Source organism: Phoenix dactylifera, chromosome 3 (assembly GCF_051530095.1).
Source record: "Phoenix dactylifera cultivar Ajwa chromosome 3, Ajwa_hap1_PhDact_Kaust_v1.1, whole genome shotgun sequence".
Taxonomy (NCBI): Eukaryota; Viridiplantae; Streptophyta; class Magnoliopsida; order Arecales; family Arecaceae; genus Phoenix; species Phoenix dactylifera.
In genome coordinates this window covers 50418168-50429585 of record NC_143192.1, presented here as the reverse complement: position 1 = coordinate 50429585, position 11418 = coordinate 50418168, and the positions used below count along the sequence as shown (strand labels likewise).

Sequence of the window (11418 nt, the reverse complement as noted above, 5' to 3'; positions counted from 1 at the left end):
TATTTTCTAATATATGTTTAATTCAATATTTGAAATGATTCATATTGATATCTTTCATGTAAGTGGGCCATAAACAGCCAACAAATGAATTTTAAGAAAATACCATTACTTGAATTGTTTATTCAAAAGTATTGCTAAAAATTTGCTAATATTTCTATATAAAATTATGTTCAACAAAAACTAGTAATATTTCTCTAGTATCATTTTTTGGAGTAATTTTTCACTAACCAAATACTATATATTTTTTTTTTTTTTACAATCATTTTTCCGAACTTTCAGGATTTGTGAGATTAAGGGTAACCAACCCTATTTTTTTTTTCTTCCACCTATTGGCAAGAAATAGACAGACCCACCCGCAACAAAGCAATCACATGCTAATTTTGATGACAGACAGATCTGCACCTGTCAATTAAGCTCCCTAGACCCGTAAAAGCATTCCAATTACATCGTAAATATTGCATGCCAACTCAAAATTTTCTATAGTTCTGCTAATCTGCTCTTTCAGATTATTTTTCATTCTCACAAACTGGAAATCAAAACCCCAAATCACAAGCATTTGCATGAAAGATGCAATCTTTTCAAATGTAAAAATCTGAAAGAATTAAGAAAAAAAAATGCCCGTCTCCATATACACCAGGTCGGAGCAATTCAACACCACTGGCCATCCTCACAGATTTCACTCCAAAATTCTCATTCAACAACCACGCAATCGAACTCCGTTTTCCATGCATACATAGAGAGGAAAAGCGAAACAGAGCATGAACGATCTAGAGGCGAGGAGGCCTGCCGGAAGAAGAAGTTAGAGGATCAAGCCCACGAATTGTCAAAGGCGGCGGAGATGATGGCCTGGGAGAACTCCTGGAAGCTGATCCGGCCGTCGCCGTCGGTGTCGGCCTCCTTTATCATCCCGGTGAGCTCCTCGGCCGTCAGGGCGTGGCCGAGTTTGGCCATGGAGTGGGCGAGCTCGGCGGCGGTGATGAAGCCGTTGCCGTCCCGGTCGAACATCTTGAAAAGCTGGCGGAGCTGCTCCTCCGTGTAGGGGGACTTGGCCCGGAGAAGCTCCGGCGCGACGAGAGCCACGAACTCGGAGAACTCCACCAGGCCATTGTTGTTGGTGTCCGCCTTCTGGATCAAAGCCTCCAGCTGATCGGGGCTGGGCTTGAGACCCAGAGACCGGAGAAGGGAGCCGAGCTCCAGCTGGGTGACGCTGCCGTCGTTGTTCCGGTCGAACGACCGGAAGATCTCCCGAAGCTCCGCCAGCTGCTCGTCGTCCAGCTTCACCGCATCCTCTTTGCCGCCGCTCATCTTGGATAGAATTGGGCTTCGACCTCCTCCTCTTCCTTGTCTCCGATTCTTGAACCGCGTTTTCTCAGATCGCCTCTCAGAGGAGCCGAAACTGAGAAATTCTACTCATTCTTCTCCTAACTCTCAATACAAATGAATCGAATTCCTGATCTTCTCGCACTCGATAGGAATCGATATCTTTAAGAAATCGACCGCATTTGCTTTTGCGGCCTACCAAGATTCGATTTTCTTTGGATCTGGGATCCAATCAGATGATCGAAATCCAGTGGATTTCGTCCGAATTTTGAGTGGACAGGGATGCTGATCGGGTCCGCCTCGGCTCCCGATCTCTCTTCCCCGCCTTCGGGAATCCGCGCCCCTTTTGGCGGATCTGGAGTGGGAGCCCGAGGTCTCTGGATCTCGCGCCGGATTGCGAGCGCCTCGTGGAGGAGGGGATCGGATCGAAGGGAAGCACAAGAAAACTTGGGTTTGGTTTGGGATTCGGCCTCCTTTCCCTTTCAATGGAATCGGTCGGCATCAGCCTCCTCAAGTATAGAACCAAAAAAAAAAAAAGAACGAAAATCGGGAAAAATAAATCAGTCCTCCCAACTCATCTCTCTAATTAATAATTTCTTTTTCTAAAAAAAAAGGTACGGCGAAAGAAAGAGCGGCGCGTCGCCACCGCCACGGTGGACTCCATCATCCGCTATGGAGAACTCCGCAATCCTCGCCGCCCTGAGCTGCGCTGGCCGGCGGCTCGGCTGTTCCCAGCCGTCCGATCTCGGGGAATCGCTTGATGTTTCAAGATTGAGTTATGGTCTACATCCCGGATGGTAAGTGGGTAACTGCACGGCTGGCAGTCTCCAACAGGAAAGAGCAAATTGGGATAAGATGTCCAAGATTCAAAATTTTTATCTGGGAGCCAAATTTGGATCTTCCTGCATTGGCTGGAGCTGGATGACCATTTCAATGAAACGTGGTAAGAACGGTGATGGCATTACTGAGATACCATATATACACAGGTAGGAGCAGAGAGGTTAATTATAGCACTCAATCAACAGAGATTCCTTTTATTTTTTCTCCTTTTTTTAAATAATCAATGCAATGGAGTTTATAAATAGCATTCTAATATATGGAGGAAAAAAATTCATTGGTGCATGCACGGGAGAATATTGTATGGGGTAAGCTCCCTATCTTGCCATATTTTCTTTAGCGCCATCTTAAAGAGAAAATCCAAACATTAAATTACAATAAAATTCTTTCTGCTTATGGAATCTGTCAGCCTTGTGATTTAAAAAAAAAAAAAAAAAAGGAAAGAAATCACACATGAAGAAAGTTGTATTCTCTCTTCTTCTTTGCAAGGTTTTTCTCCCCATCTCCAAGCTTTTTGCCCTCCTGTGAATCTTCTTTTTCATGAAGGCATCTAGAATACAGTATTCACCAACGCACAATACATGGTTAGGTAATATACACATAGCAAAATAGTCATCAAGCATCCTAATATATACCTGCAAGTAAATGGATGTATAGTTTCCAAAACAATGTTTACTAGTACACACTATATAGCTAAGTGATGCGTACCTAGCAGAAAAATTATCCAGCATGTCAATACACATATTTGGATAAATCGGTATATGATTTTCATAATATGATGTTCATTAGTATACACTACATGACCTGATAATACAAACTTAACAAAATAGTCATCCAACATCCTAATACACATATTTAGATAAATCGACTAGTCATTCAGAACATGATGTTCACTAGTACACAGTATATAATCAAGTGACATATTCATCGGCTTCCAAATATATATCGTTTCCTTGATACACACCCAACAGTTGCCCAATATATAGCTCTAGGTAAATTGATATATAGTTTCTGTTACGGGGGAACTTAGCCACCATGCCCCACGTGACCGGCACGCGCGCCCAGGAAGACTACGGCAGCTCCTTGATCCAGCAATCCGACCCCGAGTCGGACATCTTCGGCTCCGCAGCCCGACCCCGAGTCGGCAGCCCCTTGATCCAGCAATCCGACCCCGAGTCGGACATCTTCGGCTCCGCAGCCCGACCCCGAGTCGGCTGCCCCTTGATCCAGCAATCCGACCCCGAGTCGGACATCTTCGGCTCCGCAGCCCGACCCCGAGTCGGCAGCCCCTTGATCCAGCAATCCGACCCCGAGTCGGACATCTTCGGCTCCGCAGCCCGACCCCGAGTCGGCTGCCCCTTGATCCAGCAATCCGACCCCGAGTCGGACATCTTCATCTCCGCAGCCCGACCCCGAGTCGGACATCTCTCGACAACGACAGGCTATTCCCCAGAGGCACGCCGCAGCCTCCTGCTCCACTACTCCCTGCAACGGTTGTATCTGGCGCTGCTCCACGATCCCCTGTAACAGCCGTACAAGGCGGAGCTCCACTACGCCCTGTCATGGCCGTACCCAGCGCTGCCCCACGACGCCCTGTAACGGCCGTGTCAGTGGCAGCTCCATCGTGCCCCACGATGACGAACCCCCCTGAAAGACCCCCCAGCCTGGTATATATGCGGCTGGGGGGAGGAGGGGGGGTAAGCGAGAACTTCTAGAGCATTCTCTTACTTGCTACTATTATCTCTCCTTCTCCTCCAATCTCCTCTGACTTGATCGTCGGAGGGCCCCCACTGCCCCAGTGGTGGTGCGAGGCTTGCTTGCAGGTTTCCCGGTGGAAGGTGGAGCGCAATCAACACCAACCAAGGCAACTCAAACGGAACCCCGTTCACACCGCTGTGCCAATCGTTCTCGGTTTGGACCACCAGAAACAGTTTCCAAAACACAATGTTCACTAGTATATAGTACATGGCTAAATGATACACACCCATCCAAATAGTCATTCAAATAGAGCTGATCACGGGCCTTCTGGCCCGCCCAACCCGCCCAGCCCGGCCCGAAATTTTTCGGACTTGGGCATTAAAAAAAAAGCCCAAGGGTCGGGCCTAGGCAGAAAAAGCAGCCCGACCAAAAAATCGAGCCAGGCCTGGGAACTTTTTAAATTACGAGACTGACAGATCCTGTTAGTAGTTGGATTTTTTTTTAAGATGGACACTAGAAAAAAAAATGGCCAAATAGAAAGTTTGACGCATACAATATTTTCTAATGCGTGCACCAGAGGACTCTTGTTCCTAGAAGCATAGTAAGTTTTAATTTCTTATTACTATTATTGCCAACAAGAAGACCATACAAAAAATAGAACTCGCAAAGTTTATTTCTACGCAGGGAAAAACAAAACAAGTCTTTGTACAACCCAATGGTAGCCAGACTCCCGAATGAGTTTCTAGTTTCAAATTTATTGCCTGCCAGTGCCAACCACCAAATTAAGTTCCCATCTTGACTTGTTTGAAAATATTATAGCTAAAATTCAAGTTCCTCCGCATGGTAGAACAACATGGTAAGCAAAACAAACATTTGGTGCTAAGCATTAGCTCACAAGTCTTCCATGAGATTTCATCCTAGGTCAGCCTCAAAACACTCTTTTAGCCATTAGAAAGAAGCCAAAGTGCAGAGAGTGCAGCCATGAGGTGATGGCAAGCTGTCCATATTTACTATAAGAAAAGCACGCAGAGAATTAAAGTTTATAGATACAAGGTCTACCAACAGCCATGGAAGTCTACAGCATTACAGACCAACCATCTCCGTAACGAATCACATATCTTTGCGAGATGGCCTATTTGTGGCATCAATTTAAACGGATGTCCTAAAACAACCATCCAAAGACTTCCTAGATTCAAAAGTTGTATTCAGGTTCTTCAAACTGCATGAATTAAATGATCATGCAGGCTATCCAGACTTTCAGCATTATCCATCAGAGATCTTCCAGTATTACAAAAATATTTCATATTTAGAATAACTCGAACATCTGATCAGAGGAGATATAGATATAACAACAAAGTAGATAATTGGCAGCAAAACCTGTAGCTGCACATTTAGTTACGCAGCATCCACTGGGCAATATCCTTGCGGAAAATGCTCTGAACTCGATCTATTCTGTAGTCCAATGCTGATGAGCTAGGCATATAATGAGATGCATGCCTATACTGGCCATTCATGCCAGCAGGTCGCAGAGGCTGCATCATCATGGCTATAGTTGGGAAGGATCTAAGGTGAATGTTCCAAGGGGCGAAAAAAGAACGGACTTTCCTCTCCTGATATTTACTGTGAAATATGGGCCTCTGGTATCTAAAAGCATGGCCAGAGCTTGCTACATTCTTGGGGATGTGGTTACTACAGGTTAGTAGCCTTGTTGGTTGGGCACGGATCTGCGCTGATGATTTCACACGGTCTAGCCACCGTAGAATCCAGTTCCCAAAATTCCTTCCAACTTCTATGGGTCTGTGCTGTGTGCTTTGGTGAACTCTGACTGCCACATCAAAAACACTGCGTGTGCGCCTGCACAAAGGTAAGATGATATGGAAGCTTGTAAGCAGCTTAGAGGAATGAAAATTTGTAGGTCAAAGTCACCTAATATCAGCATAATACTATAGCAGATTGACTGACCCAATCATAGCAAATGGCAGCTTATTTTACCACTAATGCATCCATTATCTTTACATGTTTCATACACAATCAAGCCAGCAAATAAGAAAGATTCTTTACAGAAAAGCTTCATGATTCAGTTTGTTGCAAAGAACTTGGTTCAAGGCATTTAGTGACAACGAAAAACAGAAATATCAAGTCCAAGGGAAAAGAAAGGGGAAAAAAATATAATGAATGGTAGCACTGCCTGTTTTCTTTGAAAAATGACTTATTACTAAAAGCAAATTTTGTTGGTTGAGGGGAACCTATTCTTGAGAAAACCATTCCCATTAGTTTTCTCAAACTGGTCAGTTCTCCAAGCTTAGTAGCTTTATTTATGCAAATATATTATGCAAAACATTTAGTTTGATGCCAGAAATGACATTGGGCGTATCAATACAAAAACCTCAAGCTACTGATGGAACATCATAGGAAAAAAGACATAAAAATGTTATTTTATGTCTATCTGTGTTTATCATGCACAATATGAAGATTGATTTGTTTTGATAATTCATTAGTATATTTGACGCATGCATCTAATGTTGCTACTTAAAACTTGTCTTGTGCACATGTTATATGAGTTGGAGTCAGACTACTCGATAAGCACAATATCATCCAATAGGACAAGGCAATAAAACAGGTGAGATAACAAATAATGTACAAAGGCTTTGCCTCCTCCAGTACTTTATCTATAAATTATTGACACATGAATAATAGGAAAAACTAATTTGGGATAGTATTCCTTGGAGATGTATCATTGACGTAGTTTGACAAAATTTAACCTTTTAACTTAAGAGAGAGTGCCCCTGAGAGTTGATGTCATATTGTATTTTGAGGCATGTGCAATTCATGTGGATGGAGTAATAAACATACTCAATATATGTGAAGATCTATTCACAAGGTTATGTGGCTAACAAATACGGAGATATATCACTCTTGAAGATCAAACAAATGGAAAACCAACCAGGACCAACTAGAACACGAGCCAGACTAGTAGGCCCACCTAAATATGAAATTTTGCAGTAGCAATCTACTTAATAACTACCAAGACATAACTAAAGTTTGTTAGGAAAACACATCTTACTTAGTGGGTATGACTTGCAATTCTTGTAGACAATACAAAATGATCTGAAGAAAATCGGCTAACATACAACCATTTTATATTTCCAACAAAAGGTACTCTACATGGTAAAGTCTACATGTAAATTATGTAGAAGGACAATTATGATAAGTTATATATCCATTTTGAAGAGGGAAAGCACATTTTTCCGCTTGATGATTAATGAGCCAACTTAGGGCCTGTTTGGATGATTAGGCTGAAAATCTTATGAATATAACAAATCCACACATGCCCTTATTCTTAATTAAAACTCAATCCTGCCTCCTCTTGCTTTTTTTTTAATAAATTGGCTGATGGGTTCTAACCGCTCTTTTATGGCGAAAAAACCCAATGCTTAGAAGACTTTGTCTGAATGAATTAGATGGAGGGTAGCAGTTGCCCAGCATGCAAATGGAATACATATAAAATCAATTTTTTTTTAAAAAAAAGGAGGATGGGGAGGAGAGTAGGAGCGCTTCAAAAAAAGATAGTAAAATTGGCCAACCATAGGCCAAGATGAACATCAAGGGAGAGAGAATACAAGCAGTTAGAAGCTAAGGTAATTAGCTCCAAGTAAGAAGCCCAAGGGAGGGAGATATTTAAGGGGAAACATGTGGTGAAGGACAAAGAAGAAAATTAGTATAGGCATCCTTAAGGGTAATTGGATATGACAAACAAAACAATTATAGAAGTAGAATGAGTTCTAAAAATATTATCTATCTCTTCGTGTGCCCCAACTAGTTTCAAGAAATAAGGAAATGTTTTGATATATATGTTATTATGATAAATTATTTGAAGATGATATTGTATTGGTAAGATGCTAAGTGAATAAATTAAGATGCTAAGTGAATAAATTAAGGACTAGGCTGAAACATGAAGGAAAGTTATAGAAGATAAGTTTTGTTAAAAAATGTATATTACAATAATTACACATTGTGATGCTAACAATAATTAAAAAACAAGGGGCTCGGCCATATTTAATGACTTATTTCTTCTATGTATCTAAAATGAAGGCTAAGCTTATGCAAAGCTCTCCATTTTTCATATGAATGTTGGTATTAATGATGGAAATATTAATGTGATCGGCCATTATTAAAATTCCTTGCTTAATATGCAACAGATATTAATGGTCGTATTAATGTGCTCGGCCATCATCAAAGTTTATTATACAATAGAAATTTGGCTATTGAAGCTTTTTATGCATTATAATTTATTGCATTGCCATATTACATTTCATAAATAGTTGGAACAAGGGAGAAAGGAACCATACTCCATCCCATGAGAGCCAATATTGATGATTGTGATATTAATGACGGGAGTCTTAGCATGCAAGCTTAGTTTATGCAAAATTCTCTATTCATCATATGGACACCAATATTAATAACACTGCTATTAATGACGGGAGTTTCTGCTCGGTAGTCATTAAAGTTCATTACTTAATATGTAACAAAAATTTGGCTATTAAAACCTTCTTTTTAATATAACTCATTATATCATTACATTACATTTCAACAATAGTTGGAAAAAAAAGAGGAGAAGAACCATACGCATGATGTATCGTGAAAGGGCTGATATTGATGATTGCAATATTAATGATAGGAGTTCTTGCATGCAAGTTGTGCTAAGTTCTTCTCCATTGTCATTTGGATGCCTGTATTAATGACAACGCTAATAATGATGAAAGATTTTGCTCGACAATCATTGAAGTTTATTATGTAATGTGACACAAAAAATCAGCTATTAAAGCCTTCTATTTATTATAATTTGTTGCATTGTTGTATTGCATTTCAACAACAGTTGGAAGAAAAGAAAAAAATTGTACCAGCACATTGTGCAGGTTATATGCTAGTACAGATTATTGCAGAGGAAAGGAACAAGACATTTCTTTCTAGGATGTAGTGTATTATTGCATGCCTCTGAAATATAAGAGAAGGTATATAAAATTATAATGGCTAGTAAGACCATTTTTCATATTCCTATAAAGGGATGCAACCTCTATCAGTGTCAATTCCTCCATATTCTGTTTGCAGATTCTCCCACCCCACCCCTTCTCTCTTTTTTCCCCTTGAAATGCAAAAATGAGTAAGTTCCTTATCAAGAACAATCCTTGTTTTACCATTTATTCATCTATAATTCCTCATCTTTGTAAGTTTCATCTTATCTTCTCTAAGCTTCTATTGCCAAAACTTCCACCAAATGTGAATTTAAGACTCCATGGTGCAACCATCACCTACCACAAATCAGCTATCTAGTTTGAGATCTGTTAGTTCATTATTAGAATTCTGGATTGTTTGAAGACAGGGAGTTTGGATTTGCTATGAAGAATGAAGAAACGAATTCTTGTTCACAAAGCTAATCAACCTTAAAAGTGATTATTAACCAACTTACGACATCCTCGAAAGATAGCTCCGTCCCTTTTAATGAACTATTGCGCCAAGCATATTTCCTCCATCATCTCTCAAGATGGCAACAAGAACTCATCTTCTTGAAGATAATGATCCATCTACCTCAATTAACCCAACCATAACCCATATCTTTCCCCTTGAATATGTTCCCAAAGCCCCGCTACGTTTGGTTGAGTAAAAGATCAACTTAATGCAATAAAGATTATATCAAAGCTACTATACCACATCGATCGCGTCGCACATCAGAAGCGAAGTTTGTAATGGTGATTGGGGGAAAAGAAAACAACGAGTGGCCTCAAGAATATTCTTTTGTTATTTAGGGTATTAACCAAATAAGTGATTTCAACAAAAAAAAAACGACCAGAAAAAATCCGAGAGAAGCTATGGTGATGGAATCTCACTTTTACGAACATGAAGCCATGAGATTCTAACAACAATGCCACTACCATCCGTGGTTGACAAAAACAAGTATATACAAGAAAGAAACCAAGACGATAACACAAGAGAAGACGGATCGAAGGGAGAAGAGGCGGGGGGTTACCTGTGAAGGAATTGGCGGATCTTGGGGTGATTGGGGCCGACGATGCGCCGCTGAATCCTAAGGGCAAGCTTGTAGGTTCGCCTCAGCCCTAAGAAATAGGCGGTTCCCAGCGTTATCTCCCACAAAACCATCTTCCCCTCCCTCTTTCGCTCGCTCCCACTCGGCTCCTTCTTCCTGTCCGTTAGATTAATAAGGATTATTAGAGAGAGCTCTTTTCTTGGAGCGGAAGCCGGGAGCTGGCGGCGATGGACCGACACGAGCCGAGGCGAAGAAGGATTCACTTTCCTTCCCGTGAAGGGACCGTTGGATCGCGTCATAGTCACTTTTGAGATGCCGAGATGTGATCCAACGGGCGACGCCGTGAAAGAATATAAATTATTCTTTTGCGTGAAAGATGCAACCCGAACATGAAGAAAGGTAGGATTTTGTTGATTAGTAGAAGAGTAGAGGGCTCGTTTGGTTCGCGGGAAGCATTTTTCCTTCTAGAAATATGATTTCTGAAAAACAAAGTCTTAAGAAGAGGATGCCTACGAAAGTACTTTTGGCATGTTTGGTTGACCATAGAAAAGTGATAAAATTTTAAAGTGCTTATGTTTGGTTGATCCTCCACTTTCCTAAGAAAGTTATGCATAATTTCTATTATGCCCTTAATAAAAATTAGATTTTTAATGCCTCTTTAATGCTTCTTTAATGCTGAAGGGCTTTTTTGAGAAAAAATAAAAATTGAGTGATTCCTGCCAAAACATGGGAAAGTTACTTTCCCATGAAATATGGGAATTATATTTCCATAAGAATACAACTTTTTTGTCTCTCTCCTTTGAAAACTCCAACCAAACAAGAGGAATCTCATTACTTTTCCATTGACCACATTTTTTCCTCCTTCTTTTCCCACGAACCAAATGGGCCAGAATGTAAAACCAGCAGCGCAACATGGGATTATCTTCTTGTATTTTGTGGGCACTGGGAGTTTTAGAAAGGTCTCCTGCTCGGGACATGGTGCTTGGAATTATGGAGGTGATCCAACGTCGGGCCGGGCCGGGCTCTACAGTAAAAATTAAGTCCGATTCTTATGTCCAAGACTAGCCTGGCCGGGACATCGGGTCTATAATATTTTATCCAGGCTTGGTCCAACCCTGAACATGTAGTCATTTGGTGCCGGGCTGAGCCGGTCCAGACTATTTGTTAATATTTCCAGGCTTGGCCTCATTTTCAGATTGGGCATGTTATATTTTTGCTCAGGCCCATCCATGAGCCTATTTTTAGTTTTTTTGTATCAGGGCATGTATTGTAAACTTTTGTGATTGGTTACATTGAAAAAGAAAAATGAGAGAAGAGAATTGTATTTCTATCTATCAATTACAATGTACAGAAATAGCCTTTATATAGTACTAGGAGGCTGACGAAGTTTGGCACAATCAATCATAAATCAATCAAGATAAAGTTTGATAAGACCGACTAAGTTTGGCATAATCAATCAATCAATCAATGGATTCTAATAGGCTAACTCATTTGAACTTGGAGCAACAGCAATATTGAGG

The 11418-nt window shown here is 40.9% G+C and overlaps 2 protein-coding genes across 2 annotated transcripts; both read right to left on the bottom strand.

Annotated features, from left to right (window-relative positions):
- Window positions 1-453: 453 nt before the first annotated feature.
- LOC103714578 (putative calcium-binding protein CML18) lies at window positions 454-2312 on the bottom strand. The gene has a single exon (XM_008801870.6). The coding sequence runs from the start codon at window positions 1303-1305 to the stop codon at window positions 808-810; it is 498 nt and encodes a 165-aa protein (XP_008800092.3). The 5' UTR covers window positions 1306-2312; the 3' UTR covers window positions 454-807.
- Window positions 2313-4861: 2549 nt separating this feature from the next.
- Window positions 4862-10172, bottom strand: LOC103714579 (envelope glycoprotein). Its single transcript, XM_039118758.3, has 2 exons — window positions 9881-10172; window positions 4862-5709 (listed from the first exon to the last, which is right to left on the bottom strand). Exons 1-2 carry the CDS (start codon window positions 10009-10011, stop codon window positions 5247-5249), a joined length of 594 nt encoding a protein of 197 aa, XP_038974686.3. The 5' UTR covers window positions 10012-10172; the 3' UTR covers window positions 4862-5246.
- Window positions 10173-11418: the final 1246 nt, after the last annotated feature.